This window comes from Arvicanthis niloticus, chromosome 2 (genome assembly GCF_011762505.2).
Source record: "Arvicanthis niloticus isolate mArvNil1 chromosome 2, mArvNil1.pat.X, whole genome shotgun sequence".
NCBI classification, from domain to species: Eukaryota; Metazoa; Chordata; class Mammalia; order Rodentia; family Muridae; genus Arvicanthis; species Arvicanthis niloticus.
In genome coordinates, this window is record NC_047659.1 from 43,861,650 (window position 1) to 43,886,008 (window position 24,359).

At 41.3% G+C, this 24,359-nt stretch overlaps 1 protein-coding gene across 2 annotated transcripts in view; it reads right to left on the reverse strand.

Annotated features, from left to right (window-relative positions):
• Positions 1-24,359, reverse strand: part of Stk39 (serine/threonine kinase 39) — a 262,138-nt gene that overhangs the window by 33,759 nt on the left and 204,020 nt on the right. For both annotated transcript variants that reach the window (XM_076928855.1, XM_034495627.2), the window contains exons 15-16: positions 23,001-23,053; positions 19,052-19,120 (exon numbers count right to left, since the gene is read on the reverse strand). In XM_076928855.1, the coding sequence (XP_076784970.1) occupies positions 19,052-19,120; positions 23,001-23,053 (122 nt within the window). The remainder of the gene's footprint in view (positions 1-19,051; positions 19,121-23,000; positions 23,054-24,359) is intronic.

The following is a 24,359-nucleotide window of genomic DNA, read 5'->3' on the forward strand; positions in this document are numbered from 1 at the left end:
TAAGGTCATTTGAGATTGCATAGGTGGTCAAAGTAGCAAACATTTGTGACACCCATGTTCGGCAGACCTAAAAAACCTTTAAAGTTTGCTAATCCCCACATTGTTTTTTATTATTTAAATGGTATAATGGCCAAGTAAGCTATTATTGGGAAAAAAATTACAAGTACTCCAACACATATACCTCCCTAGTGATGGCAGTTATCATGACAGACATTTAAGTTAGCCTAGAAAAACAAAGCCAAAGAGAGATCATGAGTTTTATGGTTATGTCTGCCTGTATTGTTACTAACACTGGAATATCTCAGCCCTGGCCATCAACTCATTAAAGTCTATCAAGTAGAATGTCACAGCTGCTGTCTCAGTAGGAAGATACATGGCTTTGAGATGTAGGTGAATCCTGCAATTTTCCATTTTAGGGTGGGAACCCTACCAGTCCCATAGTGAACACATCATTCACATTAACAAATCAGCAAGGATCTGTATAAGAGACACTCTGAGAGGAGGAGTGGCCCTCGTGGTGGATACTTTGAAACAATCCTCATGAAACACAGATCTCTTTCCTTCTTAGAGGGACAGCTGCACAGCTCACAACTTCATATTCCAACAATCTGTTATAAACTGGTTTCCAAAGTTGGACCACGAAGGCCATGCTGTTATTCTTCTAACCCAGATGCTGTCTGGGAATACCGGAAACTCCCAATGACATAAAGAGGGATCATTACATAGCTACTGAGCAGCATAATTACACCTGAAACCCCACTTGGTTCTCGCCCTAAAAGTATTCTATCCCTGTGTAAATGACATGCTTTGTGTGGAGAAAGAGACTGGGATAGCACCAGTTGGCACTAATGCGCTCTACAAGACTGCAGAGTTGTCTCTGGGGGTCCAGAAAGAGCACTGCACATGGGCAAAGAGAGGCAGAAAGTTTGCCCAAATGCATTTGGATCTCCTCAGTTGTCTGAGACCGGCCAAGGCTGTGTTCTTTCATCAACTATCTGCCCTCGTTTTTAAGTGCTGGCAATCAATTCCAACATCTTATTTGTCCAGGCCAAGCAAAGTATGTGTGTAGGAGAGATTGGAGCTCTGGGCTCTAAGAGTGAAACCCTTGCATGACAGCAAAAGCCTAGAGAAGCGGCTCTCTCGCTTGAATCAGAGTAGAGAAAAAAGGAAGGTTATCGACTAAGCAGTGGTGGCTCGGCATCTTTGCGGTAAAGACTCAAAGTTCCACGAATTTCAATTTTGGTATGCCAACAGAGGAAAAGTATTCCACAGGCACAGAGGCACTCAATTAAGACTGCCTAGGTTCATTTCCGTAAGAACTGTGATTAAATTAAGACTTGAGATGGAAAATGTGGGCTGCAGTAATTTTGAAAAAAGTCACCTTTTTTGCAGTCTGGGATTTATTTATTTTTTAACATATTCAAACAAAAGGAGTCATGGTTTCAAGTCAGCCTATAATATATAATTAAGGATGAATTCCTGCACACCAAATGGAGTTTAAGGTAATAGAACAAAACAACACAATCAGAAACGAAGTGCCAACTGCGCACCGACCATAATAGAGGGCTTGTTGATTAAAAATAAAACAGATAGCATGCAGAATCCAAAGGAAAATACATAAACAAACTGGATGTCGCTCTCCTGTCAAGTGTGAGACATTCACCTGTGAAATACAGGCCCCGCTGAAGGCTCATGTTGGTTTTTCCTCCTCTTTAATATTCTTCGCTTTTGAAAATGGGTTGCAAATAATGTGTGTCAATAGCATCCTGGAAAGCTGTGTCGCCAGTGTGGCATAACCTAAAAGTGATCTAATAAATTCTCTGAAGAATCATCCACACCTGGAATGAATGTTTTATGGAATACATTTTAGAAGAGCTAAGACTATTTAGAGAGAAGATTTCAAGGCCTGCAGTGAATACAGCTGATGCCCCACAAAGGGGTCATGGGGATGTCAACCTGCACTAGTGCAGGGTTTATTCAGCAATGGATGCTAGGTCAACACAGACCAGTGACTTGACAGAAGAGATAGGCATTTAGGAGCTTCTAATAGCCATTTCTTGGAAAAAAAGAAAAACATACATGTTTGCTATGGAGTCCCGGTAAGCTGTTGGACATCACCATCACCAACTCCCAGGAAAGAAAAAAGTTCTTGGCAAGACAACTATAATTCAATGATCAGCCTGGGGCTCAGAGTGAGCCTGTGGACAGGAATTAGCATGGCTCCCCTCTCCTCTGGAGTTTGCAGCAGTGTGCATGGGCATGGGTGGTCCTTGTAGCAGGATCAAAGTGCAGAAGTTGAAGAGGAGGTGTCTTGACATCACCCACACTGATGGAAGCTGAGACCAACCCGCCCAGCTGCCCATCCCTCCTTAGCATACTTCTTATCTTTACACCCCTTCCCAGCCTGAATTGGGGCAAAGAAGAGAAAGGGACTCTCTCTAACACCAAGGAAACAGACAAATTCATGAAGCTTATGGTCTACAGTTAGCTCAGACTTTCCTCCCCTCAGCCGCCCCCCTAGTACTTCCTGCCTTTTGTAGTTGCAAAAAGCACCATTTTGCTTTAGATTCACCAACCATTGTACAAGAGGCAAATGAACTGGCCCTAAAACATAAAGGACAAAATGTCACTTGCCCCAGCCTGAGAAGCTGCTCTATTCTATTCCTATAGCTTAGCAGTCCATGGAACCCCAGGATCTGAGTACAGAAAGCACTGAAGACCAGAGAGCTGAACTAAGTTCCAGATTTGCATGTGCTGAGTGACAGGGCCATGGGATCTGCCTCATCCCCAAGGCTGTGCTCCTTTCCCAAGCCATCATCCCCAAGGCTGTGCTCCTTTGCTGAGCCATCATCTCCAAGGCTGTGCTCCTTCCCTGAGCCATCATCCCCAAGGCTGTGCTCCTTTGCTGAGCCATCATCTCCAAGGCTGTTCTCCTTCCCTGAGCCATCATCCCCAAGGCTGTGCTCCTTTGCAGAGCTACACGGTCTTTTCAGTAGTCTTCATACGTCTAAATAAAGATGAAGCTATTTTAAAGTTAACCACAAAAAGCTCGCAAGTTGAGCATTCCTAATCTGAAAATCCAAAGTCAGAAACGCTCCAAATTTAAAACCCTTTTAAGCACTGTCAGGATGCCACAAGCTGGAAACGCCACACTGAAGTTTGAAGATCTGTTTTAGGCACATGACGATGAAAATATTGTATGAAATTGCCTTCAGGCTATGTCTGTAAAGTGACTATGCAACATAAATGAATCTTTGGATCAGATTTGGGTTTCATAAGATGTTGTTATACATAGGCAAATATTTAAAAGTTTGAAAAACTAATCTCAAGTCTGAAATACCTCAGGTCTGAGCTTGGAGTAAGGAAGCCTCAGGCAGCACAGCACATGGACAGCCATGCAACCACTCAAGACGCTGACAGGAACAGGCTCCATGAATAACCAATAAGGTGGCTATGGAGTTCACCAGAAGCAACCTGGATTCAATGTCAGGGACGGAGACCACAGTCCGCCTGGCTGTCTCTATGCCACTGAAAGCATTGCTTATCTCTACTGCTCACAAGCATTCAGAGCCTTCTCCTTTGAAAGCACTATGGAGAGAATAAAGCTGGTTAAAGGGAAGACAGAGACAAAGGAATGACTAGTGAGACAGGACAACCTTACCAACTCATAAACAATGCAGAAATCACAAGCAAACTTGGCCCAAGCCCCTCTTCCAGTCTGCCAGGACGAAGGGGCACAAAGCGTGAGCTTATTTTACTGAGCCTGCATTCTGAACATGCAAGCCTGTGAATGCTCACTTTCATCTTGGTAATTACAGTGTTAGTCTCCGAAAAAATTCGCTCAATTCTACTGCAATTAATGGACTTGAAATGGCAGGTTTACTTTGACTCGACAAACATGAATATTTTATACATTCTGTACTCTATTATGGGCTACCTCAGCCCACACCGTAATTTATGTGAAAATAAGAAACGGAAAACATACAGCATTCTCTTTGGGCATATACACAAAGACCCTTTGGTCACGAATTAATGTAAAGAAAAATGTCTGCAGTTAATGCCTCTGTGTTCTCTTTTCTCAATATTCTAATTTACTTTTGATAGAATAACTGGATAGAAAATTCCTGAATTTTGTCTCTGAAGTTCTTCTGGGTCCCCAAACAGTAAATTACCAGTGAGTTTTCAAAGCCTTCAAACACAAGAGAATCTAGAAAATTCAAACATCATTTCAGCTTTGGTTCTCCAGTCTTCAGGGACTGTATTTCTGTCCCTCTGTGGTTCTGACTTGTGTCAGTCTTGGGTTGGGGGTCGGGGGTGGGTGTTGGATGGGAGATAGCAGAACATAGATGGCAGTAAAGTGGAAAGGGGATCACTGGAGAGAGAGAGAGAGAGAGAGAGAGAGAGAGAGAGAGAGAGAGAGAGAGAGAGAGGTTTAAGCAGGATGGAAGTGAGGGAAGTAGGAGGGAATGTCACTCCAAATGAAGAATGCATGGGGAAAATCCCATATAGAAACCTATTACTTGTTAAGCTAATTAAAGACATAAGTTTAAAAAAATAAGTTATAATAGAGATGTTCTGCATGCCTAGATATTACTGGTTCTAAAAATGTCAGCTTTGGGAGACACATCTTTATTAGCTGTTGGTAAGAAAGACCCCAAAATGCCCCCAGACAACGCAAGCTCTTGCCATTTCTCTTGGTTGCCCATGTGAAGTACATAAGACCCTATTGTTGAAAACACCATACACCTTGTCTGCAAAATATAGAGGAATCAAGCTGGAACTGAGAGGGAAGCTTCCTCTATGCTGGCAGTATGCACAGTGCTTGAAGGTGCTATAAAGGATGCTGCATTGGGTGTGTGTGGGGGCTGGGAAGCAGGGTATACCAACAGTCTTACCCACAGTGAACCCTATGAACTACGATGCCACCTTGCCAGGTAAGAATGTTTCAAGATAGCAAATTGCTCTCTGGTTGGATATGAGGCCTGTGGCACAGGAGGGAATTTATGTCTGGGACTGTAAAACCAGGTCAAAAACCCAAGGCTGGGAAGGTCATAAGCCCTAGGGGGATTCACATAATCACATATTCTCATTCTCTCTCTCCCTCCCTCCCTCCCTCCCTCCCTCCCTCCCTCCCTCCCCCCTCACTCCCTCCCCTCCCTCCCTCCCTCCCTCCTTTCTTCTCCTCTCCCCTCTCCTCCCCTCCCCTCCTCTCCTCCTCCTCCTCCTCCTCCTCCTCCTCCTCCTCCTCCTCCTCCTCCTCCTCCTTCTTCTTCTTCTCTCTCTCTCTCTCTCTCTCTCTCTCTCTCTCTCTCTCTCTCTCCCTCCCCCCCCCTCCCTCCCTCACCATAAACAAAGGGTACTCTTGTTCTTAATCTGAGAAGCTTCTCTGCACAGTGAAGGGATTAAATTCAGAGACTCCTGACTGCTCAGGGTTCTGAGAACAGTGATGGTTGAGTGCTCAGCTCTAAACAGGAAATCTGTATCTCACCCCTATGTGTCAGAAAGCATCACAGAAGAGCGGGAAGGTGGAAAGAAGGGCTGCACAAAGTGACCTGGAGGGAATGATGCAGCCATTGCAAGCACAATCTCACAATAAGTGTAATAGCCTACACTGGCCCTGAACCACACTAGACCTGTCAACACCCAATCATGTGCTGGGGGAGGGATTCATGGGACCCTACCTTCTATGCTGAACTATTGGCTACTGATGGATTCTGGGGGGGGGGGACAGTTATTGTCATCAGTTGTCTACCAATGGTGAAGTTACCAAGTTCCAACTGTTAGCTCCAAACCCAAGGTCACTTAGTTGGTTCAGGTGAAAATCAGTGAGTTTTAACAAAACAAAACAACATGAACATGGAAAAGGGACCTGTGGGGACTGAGAGAGTGAGATAGGGGGATGTGGTGGGAGTAAGCGGAATTCACTACACATATGCATGAGATTGTATTAAAAAACAACAACAAAAAACACCAGTCAATAAAAACCAAGTTCATGGAATAAACATTTACAGAGTCAAATTGATACAATAAAGAGATCCAGCTTAAACTCTGTGCTGAGGTGTTCTGCATAATGACATGGGTCTAAAGGAAATTATTAATTTGCCTTTCTTTATAGGGGAAGAACAAGGAAGGCAAAAGTTTCTGTTTTATACAGGGTCTCAACGTTGAGCAACTGGGTTTAACTCCAAGTCATTATGGCTGATGACTCTTTGTAAGGTCCCTTGTGATCTGACCCCTGTTCACTCTGCTTATAAGAAAGACTGGGTCATTCTGATTGTGTATTCTGAGTCTGTTTTCTTGGCACATATGCTCAGAACAGACAGACTCAAGCACTCATCTCTCCCAGGAAGGACTTCCTTGTTTTCCTAACTTAAAGTACAGCCCCTGTCTATAATAGTCTTTATAACTCAGTGTTTCCTTCATAATGGCACTCCGTGTGGTTGGCAGTCTCACAGGTAAGACGTGCACTGGCTTACTGAATGCCTGCTCTCCTGTTTGACTGAGGGCTTCACAAGGGTAATGACTCTGGCTGCTTAGTGCACCAGGTGTATCTGGTGCAGAGTGAGCAAAATGCTTTATTCACTAAAGGCTACAACAGCTTCAGGCTCTAGATGACAGAATATAACAACCAGTAACAGTAGTGCAGTGAGGGCTTTTGGAATCAGCACACCTGATGTCCACTGTGGTGGCACTGGCATCCACAGGCTGCTTGGTGACACTGCTGAGCCATCTCTTGGGAGAAGGACAGGAGCCAGTGTGATTACCACAGGCTCACCAGCACTGCACAGACAATCTAAGAACCCCGAGACAAGAACTCCCAGCAGTATTCGGTCATTTTATAGTGGCTAACTATTTCATTTGAAGATATTTAAACTGTATTGATATTTCAGACTATGTCTAGCAAACTAAGCAGTCATTGCCAGTGCAACATGAAACTACAGTTCAGAATTATATTAAGTATAGGTTTTTGATTAAAAAATACACTCTGAAAGAAATCTAAATTAATTATCATATCCATAATATAAATGTAATATACATTTATCAAACATTAAATAAAATTTTTAATTTTCTTTTTCAAAGACCCTGCTATGCCAGGGGCTAAACCCACAAACCAGCATAATCTATCACATTTTATATGTCTTAAAAGCAGCAGCATCTAAACTATGTCTTCTAAGCTGTATTCTTTATTTCTAGAAGTTAGTGTATCATTGTATGTAGCTATTATCTTATGAATCAGGACCATTGACAAAAAGACATGAAGGAAGGAAGGAATGAAGGATGGAAGTAAGGAAGGAAGGAAGGAAGGAAGTTGAGAAAGAGAAAGAAAGAAGCAAGCAAGCAAACAAACAAAACATACACAAAACTGTAAGAAAGATGTGTAAGGAAGCAACAGCCACCCACAGCAAAGGAAGACCAAGCAAGAATTAAGCCATGGATATACTGCTTTCTAGAGCCTTGGCCAACAAACACAAGACGGTAAGAACTCTAAGAGCTAGCTGTAAATTAGCCCTCCAAGGGGTCTATTACTGAAAAGATGCTTTGTATAAGATAAGATAGCCTCATTTTCAGTAATGTATATCTCACGGCTAAATAAACCCACTAAGGGTTGAAGGCATTGTACTGTTATGAAATTAAGTAGAAAAAATTGTTTTCCAAGTCAAATGAATAGACAGCTCCTTCACTGTTTGCCGCAGTGAGCTCTGGGCAGAAGGATTCACAGCCAGGCCCAAAAATTTGCAGCTAGGTGTCTTGGAATGCTTTCAGGGCTATGGTCTCCCACTGAATACTCTTGTAGCACATGTGAAATAGATGTCACGGGTTACCAAATACAGCCTATGCTATTGAACAATGTGTGTCAATATTAACTTTTATACCTAGAAGAGCATAGGTCTAATGAAAAGGGCATAGTTAAACTGTTGAAAGGTGACCAGGAAAGGGTCTTCTTGTCTTAATGTGAACTCAGGGGCAACAGCATTCTTACACTGTTTCTTAGATGCTAAACTTGTGTGGTAGAAGATTAAGAGCTAGGTTTTCCTAGAGTCTTCAAGAAGGTCTTTGTCAAAAAATAGTAATCAAATTCAGGGTGTGGAATAAAAGTTAAATATTATTGGATATGATTACAACCCAGTGATATTAACCAATACTGAGCCCCAAAATATGGACTTAATTTCTTTCTTGGCTCTTAATTGCCTTTTGATTGGCTAAGCAATAGCTTTATTTCCTGTTGCATAAGAATTTACTGTGAGTTACACTGACAAGTTTAAAAAATAGCAGTAAAATTTTATTTGGTGGTGAGAGAGACCTGTCAGACTATTAATAAGTACAACAGATCGTGTTTATATCTAGAATTCTGTACTATCATCAGAATAGTTATACATAAGCCTAGAGATTGATAAAATGGATACACACTATATACAGACACATGTGTGCACACACGCACATAAGCATGTGTACCTACACATATACACACACAGTTGACCACCAAAGATGGATTTTGTTTACTAAGTGAACAATTCAACGTGACTCATTTAAGTCTGACACACCTTGTAATGTCAAAAGGTATATTACCACAAGGCCTAAACTTAAGTTTCCTTAGCCAAATAAATCCACTTTAATTAGTTCTATCAGAAAGATGCCCTGGTCATGAGAAAAGACTGACAATATGAGGCCTAGCTATCAATCAGAAAGTCTGGATAGGCTGAGCATAATCTTCACACATATCTGATTTTAGAACTAAAAGGTAGATTAACATTTTGATTAAAACAGGACAATTTAAAGTATCTGAAAAGAGCAGGACTCTGGGGACTCAGACTAATCCACTGCCAAGCTCTTACTTCACTTAAATGATAAATCTTGGCTGTAATCTATTTTGCCAAGGGTTTTCTACAGACAGTACCCATCTCCCCAGTAAATAAAAATGCTAACTGGTAAACAGAGTTTACAGTGTACTTTACTGCTGTTCTGATTTATAATCTTGTAATATAGAAACAATATCTTTAGGGAGACGTGTCATTTTATAGGAGAACTTCCTAGATAGAGCACTTGTGTACATTTTGAAAGGTATATTGAACTACACAATGTCCATCAACCAGGACAGGTCAGCAATCCCTTATCCAGAGGCAATCCTTTTGGAAAAGTTGTTTTTGTGTATGTATCTGTGCAGTGGGGGACCAGGCAGCAAAGAACTCCTCCCCGTGCTATGACTCTTACATTTAATGAGGGGGGGGGTATACAGACAGCCAGGAGCCCTGAGTTACAGAGAAATGGTTGTAGCACATAGATAAAAACCAGAAACCCTGCCATATTTAACTGTCCAGTGCTTACTACTGGCTTCTTAGGAAAACTACCTAAGGAAAGTAGTCAGCATAGCATTGCCTGATTCCCTGGAATATTAAATCCAACACCGAGGGTTTGCTGTTGTTTGGTTTTGTTTTTAAATTTTATTTTAAAAAATGTGTGTGCAGTTGTTTTGCCTGCATGTAGGTCTATTAGCCACTCCCCAGAAGAGAGTGTCAGAGACCCTGGAACTGGAGTTGGGAGCCTCCATCTCTGTGCTCACCATGAATTGACCCCAAGCTAGAAGAACAACTAACTCTCTTAGCTGCAGAGCAATCTCTCCAGCCACCCACCTCCCCGACATATAACATTTGATCAAGAACCATTAAACTACATTTACTGATATTATTCAAATTGTTTCCAAAGAGACAAACCCAGAGAGTACGTAAGGAAGTGTCTTTTTTTTCCTAAAATCTACCATTATTATTATTTTTTTTTAAATAGCATGATTATGCAATACAAACTATTTTGTTTAGGAAAACTCTACTTCATTCAATTTCAACATCAGTAACATCATGAAAATGTCACTGAACTGAATGTAAGAGAATTTCACTCTTTCTACAGGCTTTGTCATGAAAGTCCAATACTGCTCAACACTTACAGTTGCTCAGAACAGACGTGCACAGTGCTCAATGGAGCAGAGGAGCGAGCAGCTGTGAGCTCTCACCACGTGTTCCCAAGGGACCCAAGGTTCTGTTGCATGAATGTTTTGGAGCCTAAAAATGCTTTACTATTATTTAGAAAAACAAAACTCCATGCAGGGTCTACTATGGCATGAGTGGTAATCTTAGTATTTTTTTTAAAGTTAAAATAAATGTATGTGTTTGGCTTGCATGTATGTCTCTGTAACATGTGCATACTTGGTGGTCCAGGAAGTCAGAAGAGGGTGTTGATTTCCTGAAACTGGAGTTACAGGTGGTTGTTAGCTGCCATGTGGATGCTGGGAACTGAGTCCCGCTAGAAAAACAAACACAATGTTCCTAACTACTGAGACATCTCTCCATTTCCAACAATGTTAGTGTTAACTTTGTGAAAATATAACTATTCTTTAGAGTAAAATTATACCAACAAGGCTATTTTGTATATGCATCTATACCTTACATGCATACACACACACACACACACACACACACACACACACACACACACACACAACTTTAAAAGTTAACTGGCATGATTGTGAAGCAGACTTCCAAGGAGATAAGCAAGCAAATCAGAAAAGCAAAGGAGAATGATGACACTGTGAAGACACAGAGATTAAGTGAGGGAAGAAGGACCTTGTTAGGATACTGCAAACAGAAAGTAAGGAAGGCTGTGTGTGAATACGGAGAACCCAGGATGCTAAGTACAGTGCTGATGCCCAGCCTCTCTGCCCAGGACTCTTGCTGCTTGGGACTTGACTTTGGAGCCCAGAAGTGCACATCTGTAAGAAGTGTAAGATGAGATTGTGATACAGGAATCTCACTCTCTGGACTCCCCCAAACACCCAAAACTGAGAACATCCTAGTAGAAAAGAGATTCTCAAAGCCTTCTGTATTTCCTTCCTAAAAGTCATGTGATAAGAACAAGGAGCAGGGGAAAGAGGGCAAATGAAACCTCTGCCAATTATGATTTCATTTTAAAGGGGCAGCGATGTTGTCACTGTTCTAAATCATCTTTTCATGTGCTGCCCCAGATTTAGCACTGGGGAAATATATAAGCCATATCTATTTATTAGTATTAACTATTAAAGAACAATAAACATTAATTAAAATAAACTTCATTGTAGTAATAACATCCTGGCTCAAAATGTATCAGAGTAAAATTGTATAAAATAATGCAGAAATATGGCTCCCTTTTTAGAAATAGAAATTCATTTTTTTGTCTTGAAGATTGTATTTCTTTTTTTAATTGGATATTTTATTTACATTTCAGATGTTATCCCCTTACCCCATTCCACCCCCCACCCAGGAACCCCCTATCCCATCTCCCCAATCCTGCTTCCATGAGGATGTGGCCCTACCCACTCCTCCACTCCCAACTCCCCACCATCGAATTCCCCCACACTTGGTGTCCAGCCTTCATGGGACAAAGGATCTCCTCTCCCACCTATGTCCAACAAGGCCATCCTCCCCTACATATACAGCTGGAGCCATGGGTCCTTCCCTATGTGCTCCCAGGCTGGTGGTTTAGACCCTGAGAGCTCTGGTTGGTTGGTACTGTAGCTCTCCCATGTGGCCACAAACCCTTTCAGCTCCTTCAGTCTTCTCTCTCACTCCTTCACTGGGAACCCCATGATCAGTTCAATGGTTAGCTGTGAGCATCTGCCTCTGAATATGTTAGACTCTGGCAGACCTCTAAGGAGACAGCTATATCAGGCTCCTGTCAGCATGTACTTCCTGACATCAACATCAGTGTCTACCTTTGGTGACTGCACATGGGATGGATACTCAGGTGGAATGGTATCCAGATGGCCCCTCCTTCAGTTTCTGTCCCACACTTTGTCTCCATATTTGCTCCCTTGAGTATTTTGTTATTCCTTCTAAGAAGGACCAAAGCACCCACACTTGGTCTTCCTTCTTCATGAGTTTCATGTAGTATGTGAGTTGAATCTTGGGTATTGGGTATTGAGAGTTTCTGGGCTAATATCCAATTATCAGTGAGTGTATGCCATGTGTGTTCTTTTGTGATTGGGTTACCTCACTCAGGATGATATTTTCTAGTTCCATGCATTTACCTAAGAATTTCTCGAATTCATTGTTTTTAATAGCTGAGTAATACTCCATTGTGTAAATATACCACATTTTTTGTATCCATTCCTCTGTTGAAGAACATATGGGTTCTTTCCAGCTTCTGGCTATTATAAATAAGGCTGCTATGAACACAGTGGAGCATATGACCTTGTTATATGTTGGAGCATCTTCTGGGTATATGCCCAGGAGTGGTATAGCTGGGTTCTCAAGTAATGCTATGTCCAATTTTCTGAGGAACCACCAGACTGACTTCCCGAGTGGTTGCACTATCTTGCAATCCCGCCAACAATGGAGGAGTGTTCCTTTTTCCCCACATCCTCGCCAGCATCTACTATCACCTGAGATTTTGATCTTAGCCATTCTGACTGGTGTGTGGTGGAATCTCAGGGTTGTTTTGATTTGCATTTTCCTGACGACTAAGGATGCTGAACATTTCTTTAGGTGCTTCTTGGTCGTTAGATATTCCTCAGTTGAGAATTCTTTGTTTAGCTCTGTACCCCATTTTTAATAGGGTTATTTCTTGAAAATGAGGGCTCGTCATACCAAAACTTATGGAACACAATGAAAGCAGTGTTAAGGGGAAAACTCATAGCTCTAAGTGTCTATAAAAAGAAACTGGAGAGAGCATACACTAGCAACTTGACAACACACCTGAAAAGAAAATACACCCAAAGAAACACAAAAAGAAGCAAATACACCCAAGAGGAGTAGATGGCAGGAAATAATCAAACTCAGGGCTGAAATCAACCAAACCAGGAGCTGGTCTTTGAGAAAATCAACAAGATAGACAAAGCCTTAGCCAGACTAACCAGAGGGCACAGAGACAGTATCCAAATTAACAAAATCAGAACTGAAAAGGGAGATATAACAACAGAAACTGAGGAAATTTAAAAAATCATCTTATCCTACTACAAAAGCCTATACTCAACAAAACTGGAAAATCTGGATGAAATGGACAATTTTCTAGACAGATACCAGGTACCAAAGTTAAATCAGGAGCAGATAAACCATCTAGACAGTCCTATAACCCCTAAAGAAATAGCAGCAGTCATTAAAAGTTCCCCCACCAAAAGAAGTCCAAGACCAGACGGTTTTAGTGCAGAATTCTATCAGAACTTCCAGGAAGACCTAATACTAATTCTCCTTAAACTATTCCACAGAATAGAAACAGAAGCAACACTACCCAATCCATTGTAAGAAATAGAAATTCTAATATCTGCTTTCAGAATCCACCTAAAGAAAGCCCGGGCAAGGTGGCAGATAAGCCTAGTGACAGCAGTCAGCAGGGCACTTTGCTCACATATGAACTGGCCCACCAGCTTCCACCCCTCAGCTCAGGCAGCTGGTCCCTGGCCTCTGCACTGGGCCTTGCAGGCTGCCTGTGGACAGCTTTGAGGAGCTTTGCAATCTCCTTACAAACATACTGGTTAAGGACACCTACCCTATTCCTTTATTCTACTGGTGAGATTCCAAAAGTAATTAAAGAAAATTACAAAGACCTTGCACAAGTCCAGCACAAAATCTAGAACTAATTTTAATTATATACAGAAAGCCATGTGGTTCTGCATAGCCACCTCCTAGGGAGACTTCCTTTCCAATGGGTAACTGTTCCTTAGGGGTTAGAAGGGATTTTTCTGTGTTCTCCCTATTGGTTTTCCTTGGTAATCCTCTTTAAAATAACCGGAATGAGGACTCCGCTCTTGTCTATTTACATTTTATAGCCAACCTAGGCAGACAAGATAAGCAAATTTATACATGCATATCATCTACTTTCTTCTCGCCTCACGAATTTACTTTTTTAAGCAACAGCCAGCCAGAAGGCAGTGCCGTCTTATGCACGTCTATTTACACAGGGCCTGAGAGCGTTGCCTGCTTCCTGCCTAATGTGATGCTAACTTTAAGCATAACTGAGGTGGGTTTATGATTGCTGCCTATGAACAGTGCATGAATTTTGTACTGCCCTTGTTCTCCATGAAAACAGGCATTCTGTGTGGTGCACTGGCCTTCCTTCAATCCAAACTGTGCTGTGTAAAGCTTTGTACTCTCCAGGCAGATTACCCTGCAGCTAGGTAATCAGACTTTCGTAATGTGTGTTTGCTATGCTATAGTAAAAGCCACGGCGCCCACTGCTCCATCACACGGGGCACTGCCTTTTCCAGCTGTTTCATGTTGCTGTAAGCATTTTGCCCAGCTCAAAGGAGAAACGGGGATGGGGAAAAACAGATTTCTAATCTATTTAAATGTTAGCTATGTTATAGAAGCTGAAGAAAAGCACACGAAGAGGCTATTTTTTTTCTGTATAGCCTCTCTCATATGAGTTTATTCGTTTTGTAAAGGCTACTTGGATTTTACTATCTTCAAAATAAGATTCTCAACATACCCCTATAATCTATTCAATAGGATTCTTTTCTAATGAAGAGTTTCTGAGATAGCTGTAGAGATCAGAACAGAGCTTTGGACTCCTGTTTGTGGAAAAGTTCACTATCAGAAGCTAAGCACTCCAGCAGCGGCAATGGGTCAGTCCAGAACACAGATAAAGTCAACTGCCTTTAGGAAACTAATGTTTAGCTTGGTGTGGTCAAGCACACTTGTAATGCCAGTACTTGGGAGGCTGAGGCAGGTGGATCACAAACTGGGGTCAGGCAGAGTGAGGTGTTACCTCATAACTATCTACAGATAATAAGGAAGGAAGGAGGGAGGGAAGGAAGAAAAAAACTATGTTCAAGAAGAAATCCTACAAATAATAACATAAGTGAAAAGTATAATGTGCTGCATATGAACAAAGTAGAAAGAATGAATCAATGAAGACAAGAGAGCTGGGAAACTGATGTCATTTTTAGTAGGGGACTGAGGCAGACCCTTGGCAAAGCACCAAGACACAGGGCAAGCCTATGTGAGCATTCATAAGGGCCATCCTGGAGGACGGGCAAGTGTAGTTTGCTGATGCCACAGGCTGGTGTAGCTGTCAGCTGTGTGCATGGTGGAGAGAACCGAGGTGGTCTGAGAAGTGATTAGGACATACATGGAAGGGGTACCGGCCATGACATGTAGGTGGAATGCCATTACAGGGTTGGATTGAAGCATCAGTGTAATCTGGTCAATTTTTTCAATTAGGATGTGACTCATACACAAACGTGTCCTTTGGAAGTTCACGATTCGGTGGTTTTAGCAACAGCCTCGAGACTGCATATCCATTATTGCTTCGAATTCCAAAGTATCCCCTGCATCCAAAGCAAACCTTCACAGCCTCCGCAACTTCCTCCTCAACGCTACTTGCCCTTTCCTTCGTGTGTTTGACTGAGCTGCGCAGTGTAAACAGTTTTCATACCTGGGACCACATGATCCTTCATGTCTGATCTAAATCACTTAACTATCTCTAGCTGACAAGGGGGGGGGGGCAAAGGCAGAATCTAGATACCAGTAAAGATGTGGGGGTGATAACTGGGCTGGGGAATGAGAGGGACTCAGCATAGGATGTTATGGGTTGAATGTGAAATGACCCCCTATAAGGTCATATACTTAAATCCCCGATCTGCAGCTGCTGGAGGAGGTTGTGGCAGCCTTTTGGATACCATCTGTAGGATAAAGCTCGAGGGCTGAGAACTCTGCTTCCTGGTCTCTCCAGACTCAGCCACATGCACCTGCATGCCATGAACACTGTCATGCCTTCCATGTCAGGATGGACTGTACACTCAAACCAAAATGAACCACACGGATGAGAACCAAGGCAATGGGCAACACTAAAATGCTGTACACACTGCAATTTGGAAGTTGGGTGTGAAACAAAGAAAAGTCAAGGATAACTGTCCCGTGTTAACATGAAAGCCTATAAACAGATCAACGTCACCCTGAAACAGAAGGACTACAGTTGGGCAATGGGGAGGAAACTTGGTGCCTGAAAATTAAATTTCAGATTTTGAGTGCCCTCCTGAGGGAAGATGATTTTTAAAAAGGGCGGGCGGGTGTATCTGGCTGTAAGTCGGGTGGGACAACAGATACACCAAGGGCTGCATTTTGGAGACTGACAATTAAATTTCAGATGTTGATTGCCCTCCTAATGGAAGTTGATTAAAAAAAAAAATCTTAATGTGAGTCTATAATGCAAAAGATGGTTCTGAGTCAGAAAGTTAAAGACTGGAAGGTGATTAATGCCATGCCAGGTGACATGCCAACAAGAGCAAGTGATTAAAGAAGAAAGAGAATGTTCTTAAGAGTCCTTGGTTAGGTCAGAGTCCACAGATCAGAAAGATGAAGAGAATCCAGTAAAATACGGAAAGGAAACCACTCCCAGGAGCAAGGACTGAGAAAGGGTGAGCTTTTAAGAGTGCAAATGAACCGCTGATCATGGAGGAAGGTCGTGCCTTCTATGCCTAGTACATGGGACATAAAAAGACTAGAGGTAATTAACCAGACTTAGGGAGGGGGCAGTCACTCAGATTATTGTTCACTCCACTCCAGTTGCACCCAGCATTGTGCCTGTCACCTCGCTGTCAGGCTGGTCCTCTCCAGATGTGGCTTTGGCAATAACAGCTGGAGTGGAGGAGTAAGGGCAAAACCTGGCTGGAGACCATGGTAACAAAGGAAAGAAGGCAGAGACCGGTCTTCAAGCAAATTTTCTTGTAAGACATTGGGGAAAAAAACAGGTGTATTAAGAAGTAGGGTCGAGGGGAAAACTCTAAGATGTAAAAAAAATAAGAGCTCTGAGATGCTGCTGTGTCACGTGTAGCAAAGAGAGGAGAGGGTGACAAGGGAGACAGTGGAGAATCCCTGAGACTGGTTAGCGGGGACACAGGTACTGGTATTTTATCTGTTGAATAATCAACAACTAAAATATAAAATGACATCTACTGCTTTGGGAAAACAGTAAGTTTGTTTGTTTCCTACAAGAGCACAGGAATCGGTACTTTCTGAGATTGTCTAAAAATGCTTGGACAAGCTCTCAGAGTCAGGAAGCCCCATCGCCAAGGACTGCAGCTACACCCTCCGGACCTCATCCGATCTCAAGTTTATCCATACAACAGTGACTAAATCAACCTGCCTTTACCTCACAGCACTGACTGGACCACCAGGCTGCAGTGAATGCCTGTAACCTCCTAACCTCTGTACCTGAGGCACAGAGGTGCAGCATCAGCCCTGTGGTTAATGTTTCAATGTGTCACCTCTTGCTACAGTAAGTGAAAACAAAACAAAGAACAGAAACTACGCCTTTCCCCAACAATTCCATTCTTTATTTTATTCCTACAGGAGTGCATCAGTGGATATTTAAAGAGTCTTAAACTCCACTTGCACTTGAGCAACTGAATTTTCATTCTGTCTGCTTAGTACATAGAACACAGTTCTCTTCAAGAATATGGATATTTCAATACAGCCTGACTTTGGCATTAACTATTCTCATTCTTTCTTTGGGTAAACTAAGAAACAAAGGTATGGCTTTTTATTTTTCTAAATAAGGAACTGGAAGGTCTAGGGAAAAAAGTCAGAGGTGAACTTTTAAAAAGGGAACTAAAGTTGGCTTGATGTTTCTTTCTGAGTCTTCACTTTACATTCTAAGAAAACAGGCAAGAACTCAGCTGGCCAAGAGTCCTAGCAGGACCATAAAGGAAAGTCTGAAAGATAAAGGTGGCTGAGGGGATGCAAGCACCTGCATACATAAATATGTGCATGTATGTATGTAAATTTTAGAACATGGCATGTCTCCTTACTCACTACTTGGCAAAGAAACGAGAGCTTTAACTGTTTACATTTTGCCTATAATTAATGCAAAGGAATTTATTTTTCCTATTGTGCATTTGTCATGCCATTTGTTTATATAGGACAATTACTGGGTTTTTAGCCAGAATTATAAGTTGTGCTATAACCATTTCTATAAAATATAGAAATTTACTTTTCAATGATCTGTATTAACAGGTTTCTAGAAGCCAGTTCTGATAGATGTGCTTGCTAATCTACCTCAAATTCCCTGGGTTATAAATTCCACCATCTCTGAGCAATGACTGAATAACTTTAAATTTTAGAATAACTGAATTCTTTAAAAAGTGGATTAGGGAATTGGGCATGGTGGTGCACACCTTTAATCCCAGCGCTGGGGAGGCAGAGGCAGGCAGATCTCTGAGTTTGAGGCCAGCTTGGATTACATGGCGATTTCCAGGACAGCCTGGGCTACACAGACAGATATCCTGTCTCAAAATGGATACAATTCAAACAAAACAAACAACAGAAAATTTCAATCATTACTATTTTTGAAGAATTATTTTTTAAGAAGACCTTAATACATTTTTATTAATGTTATGACAATTAATTCAGTGTTTTGTCATTCACATATTAAGTAACCTCATCACTCAATCATTATTAAGAATACACAGTGACAGTTCACATCTTAAAAGCCTCGTAGACTCATTGTTTCCAAGGGCACATGGGGCTGTTGAGCGAGCAGAGGCAACCACATCAGGCTTTCCCAAATGATGCTAAGGGACTTCTTACCTCCCAGTCCTTGACAGATCTTCCCGTGACTGCTTGCTCTATCAGCATGTGTGGCTCACGTGAACTTCCCTAACTACATGCAGGTGTATTTATTTTATTCAGAAAAAAACAGACAGTAGAAGGATCCAGGGTTTCAAAGTATAGGGATTGCACACCCCACTGCATGGGTTTGAGAAACACAAACTTTACTAAGAGTCTGTTTCCTTACCTGTACAATAAGCGAATTGAATTGAATGATCTTTAAGAATATGATTTGTTCTCTGTGGTATTTATAATAGCTCATTGGATAAATCATGTTTACATAAAAAGGAGGGAAATACATGAGACACCTTTGAAGAAAATTAAATATGATTCTTAATGCAATTTCACATAAACCTAAGAATTTATGAAGATTCTCTTTCACATTTCAGAGTGAATTATTCTTTAATGTAAGATTTTGCTTCTAAACACATTTCCATTTGTCATATCAACAAAATGATACTGCATACTAAAAATCAATTTACCTATAACTACATCATGACCGTCAACCAAGCCAGCAGAGAAGAGCTCCTGAGACACACCATCTGCTGTATCTGTCCAAATGTGAGATGAATATGTATTAGAAACCAGAATATAAACATCAACAGCCCAGTCCAATACAAAAATATATATTTCATTTACTAAAATCACCCACATGACTTCAATCCATCAATTCAGATCCTATTAGAGGGGGAAAAAATCAGAAACACCATGAGGTGTATTTTCCCACACGTAATTTGTATTTTGTTTTTTATTTAATAGATGTTACTGTAAAAATATTTCATTTTGGTAAACCAAAAAACTTCCTCTCTGGCCACCATCTGAATTAATCCTCTAGTACACGCTGGAAGACCTAAGTGCTCGTCATGACATTGCTTTCCTCTCTTGCCAAGGTTAATTCCAGCTGCCATCAATCCCTTTCAATCACTCGTCGCTGTGGGGTTGAGAATTTATAGCAAAGGTTGAACGGGTAGGATCTGATACAACCTTATACTTGGTACAAGCAGCCTGTGGGCTTGCTGGACTATTAAGATGAACTATTTAAATGTGTGCCATTAAGAAACTCCTTTAACACAACATTGATCATTTGATAGCAACAGATTCATTCTCTTAGAAAGTGTGGCTGGGTAAATTAATGTAGTTTCTCAATGGGAAGTGACAGGAGTTGGCAATCTCATAAAGATGGGACTGAACAGGCTTGTAGCACGTGAGTGAGTAAGTACAGCCAAGAACACTTGAGGGGTTATGAATGAGCATGGTAACACTGCTAACTTCTACCTAAAGACTTTTCAAGGAGGAATGGCATATTGGAATGAGCATATTGAAATATGCTCAAAAGAACTATTACAGAACCCTGTGCTATAATAAGGGTGATAGTTTGGTCTCCACGGCCTTCAGATGTTCTAATGGTCACCCAGTAGCACTGGCTACAAACAGCATGTGAAGTGTTTCCCAAAGTCAAGGAACACCCAACAGCCGCATCAAGCAAAAGTCAAAGCAGGACTTCAGAAATCTACCCTCGGCGTAAACCAGCTGTGGCGACTATTTAAATGAGCTTCCAGGGTAGGTGTGTGTACATATACATTGTGTATGTGTGCTATATGCACACACATACATGCATGAGACCTGCTTCTCATGGTTTGGGGGATTTAAAGTATTTTACGTGGTGTGTGACACTAAGAATACAATCAGTGGTGGTGGTGATGGCACAGCCATACCAAAGGACATCCCACACTTGTACACCATGATGCACTGTTTGTCTCCTTTGCTCAATCTCCAGAAACGACAAAAACTCAAGGTATGTACTTGATGCTTCTAAGGGTTGTGTTTTTCTCCCATTTCATAATGGGATGCAACAATTGGAATGGATGACAGGGATTGCATGGAAAGCGTATGAATTCCACATAAGGCAAACTTGCCTTGGGCCTCCTCCTTTTGACAAAGGTTACAATTAAAGTTTATAAGTCTCTCATAGATTGATCCCCCAGGAGGGGACCTGAGGATAGATCACTAAACGGTTATGTTCTAAGAGTGACTCACTTTCTGATGCTGCTGGCACTCAGAATCTCTGTCTTCCTGGAGACCAACCAGATCTCCAGGACAGAAAGCCCTTTTAATGAAGGTGCCAAGCGACAGGCTTGTAGTAGGAAGTCATTTGTGCTGCGAGTGACTAGGCAGAAGCTAGAAGAGATGAATCTTACATTTCTTACACTCTCAGAATAGCTGAAAAGGGGATGTCAAGTACAGCTACACCAAGGGCTGGCACTTAAACCAGTGCCAGAGTGGGAGCCACTCCCTGGTGATTAAATTGGATAGCATGTCCTATTTTCAGCTCTCTTGGGCACCACATGAATCATATCCAAGTGGCAAATGGCTAGCTCTAGCTGGACAAGATGAGAACTGCTCTGTTTCTGTGTATGGCATTCAGAGGTCACTTTTCCACACAAGCAAGTAAAGACACCTGTAATATTTAGACCAGAAATGTGAAGTGGTTATTTCAAGTTTCCTAAAGTTTTTTTTTTTTCTCTATGTTGATGCTAAACAGGTCAAAACATTACATGTCAGCATCTACTTTCCAGAGTTTACAACAATATAATAATTAAAAAAGCGTGTCTTCAAAAGACAACAGAGATTGGTGCCCATCCATGTGCCCATCCTGTCTTATGCCATACACAACTATGCCTGTTTATAGATAGCATAAACGTAATGCACATGGGGTGTATATGCACGGGTGTATCACAGACAATGCCTGAAAAGCAGGAAGCACCAGGAATGACACAGGAAGTGCGACCAGTACTAACAGGCCTGTGCTCACTTTCCAGTAAAGGACAATTACTAGACAAGTCTCTGCCATGGTTTCCACAGGGCAACAAAAGTAGAGACTGTTCATCAATCCCTGGCAAATGAGGCTGCCCTAGTGCAAACGGGCCAGTGATCATGGGACCAGCTTGTCCACACAAATCCTCAAGATGGAAATCCATTCCTTTGTTCGTTCTTAAAATTAAAATTGATTTTCATTGCTGTAGTCAATTTTAAACAACTGGATGAAGAGAAGCAAGCTCACCATAAGAATCTGCTCCTTCTTGTACTTGAAACATCTATTATATAATTAGCAGATCTTATTCACAACATTGCCTGGTCAATATGTTTATATTATGACAAAATGGATGGCCTTTTGATAACTGTGACTGCTGTCGTATAATCTCACAAACCAATCTAAAATTATTAAAGATGGACACACTTGAAAAGAAAACCCAGTTAGCCAGCTCATTAGGGCCCTTGGCATTTATTTTGCAGGAGATACTTCATATTTTTATCTAATTCAAATATTCAGGGAATCATCTAATCTTTGCCTTTACAGAGGACACACAATCAGGACTGGAGTAAATCTGGGACCACAAACACTTAAGATCTAGGAGCATAATTTATTTGATTGGCAGTACTTAAAAAAAATCCCAGCAACTTCTCATGCATGTATATAGACAGGACACACCAATTCTTGAAGTGCCTGTCATTCACTCTGGCTCCTCCAGGCAGCTGAGCCAGTGTCTTCTCACAGGTGAGAACAGGAAAGAGGCCAGGGCAGTTTACTGTCTGCCTAGTTCTCAAGCCAAGTGAGTCCTTGCTCTTTCGACTTTTAAAGGTTTAACAACTCCACTTAATAGAGCTGAAATTTATGTAGAGCTCTAATACATAGAACGGACATGGAGCTATGAACTTACGGACACTATCAGAATGCATGAGACCACTGGACTCTACAAAGGTATTCAGGGCAGACCCTGAGGAGACTCTTTACATGTACAGAAAACAGAGAAACCACGGGCCATGGAAAATAGCTACAAGCTTAGCATGTATTAGCATCTAATTTTTACTTCTCTGGACTATTGAGGTTATACAGTAAATAATGTAACCTATATTTTCCCTTGTGCTACATATCTATTAATCAAGGTTTCTTGATGTTCTTCTGCATGTCCAGGCTCTATGCCTGTTGCAAAAGCTAATGAAAAATAAAGAGAATACATGGCCTTGTCTTCTGGCATCCAGGAGATGTGCTAACAAGCAGTCAAGCCATTAAGCAGCTGAGGTAACATACCTGAGATATTCAAATTACATGGAGGCCATAAGAGAGGCAGAGTCTGGTACTGTGTGGAGTAACACTCACTTCCATTTCCACTAAAAGCTGCATTACCAGTCCATGTACATTTTCATGGTCAGGCTAACATATCCAATCTACATGTGTATGAACACCACGCCACGTGTGCCTCTGGGATTCATATAGAGAGTAGTAGCTCAGAATCCATACAATTAACAAGTTCTTTCTCTCTTTGTTTGTAGACAAAACATTTTTGAATAGCAAATTACAACCATACACTTATAATCAATTTCTCATTTGTTTCTTGTTCCACCAAAATAATAATTTCAATTAAAACTTGCCTCTTCCTGGAGTAAACTCAAATCGTATGTCATTAAGTTCCTTTCTGGAGTTTCTGAAACACATAACATAAAGCACATTAAAATCTAATGAGGCAGAGTTTAATCAAACCAAATTACTCTCAATTTTTATAAGACGCCATTAACATGGAGGAAGTATTTTACAGTTTTAGGTTTCCTCCAAATATCTTCTCAAGTGGAAGATATAGTTATGATAACAATAACTGAATGGATATATTTGATGACATTTACCTTACATGAATATGCTGATAACACAAAATTCCCCAAACAAAATGTTGATTTTATAAAAGCCTACTAACTCAATAAGCTTAAATCTAATTTCAGAATACACATCTTTAGAAGCGTATCATCTAAGCATTAGCTTGTACAGTTTTCATATTCCCTCAGACAGGAGCAGTTTAGTAACCGAGTTTTAAAGAAAAGCATGAGGAACATCAGACTCTGTAATGAGTTCAAGACATGTATCATATATTAAATCATAGGAAAAAGAAGCACTAGAAGGTGTACTTGTTGTTAAATGTCTTTTCCAAATTCAGGGACCTCTGAATGTTGCAAAACTCCCCACTGAATACTAAACATTCTATAAGATACAGATACTGTAAAATATATACATAAGTATGTATTTAATACAAACTAAATCATACTTGGGAAAAATCTAAGAGAATTTCTTTATTCATATGAAGTTCAAGTAATGATAAGGTGAGCCGTAAACTATTAAAAGTAACATATATATACTAAAATCACATCAGTATGAACAGCCAGAGTAACCGGCTTAGGAAGCAGTAACAGGATTGTCAGGTTCAGGGGTTAGACTGTGTGAGACTGAAACAGAACCCAAATGCATGCTCGTGACCATGCTCCTCTTCCTGCCGGGCATGACTAAGGCAATCTACCGAACACACCAGGTTTAATTCTCAACCCTGTGTGATAGCTTCTGTTGATGTGTCTCTGGACCCTTCAGCCCATTACCATCCCCATATTTTGGGACTATCAACTCACATCACACTAAGTACAAGGAGTCAGGAAACTGGAAAGGACCTAGTATCCGCTTAGAGAAAGCCAAACTCACTGCCTAGAAAAAAGCTAAGCCATATTTAATACTGATCCACAAGGGACAAGGGCAAGAGAAGAGGACAAGAACTCAAGGCCAGATGTTCCTGAACCTAGAAATCTGCCTCTGTCCTCAGGTTTCACCATCTGTACTTTGCCACTAACCCTCTAAGAGCTATGCTTCCAGTGAGACTGGATACTCACCCTAAAACCTGTCTCTCTCTCTCTCTCTCTCTCTCTCTCTCTCTCTCTCTCTCTCTCTCTCTCTCTTTCTCTCTCTTGCCACAAAAC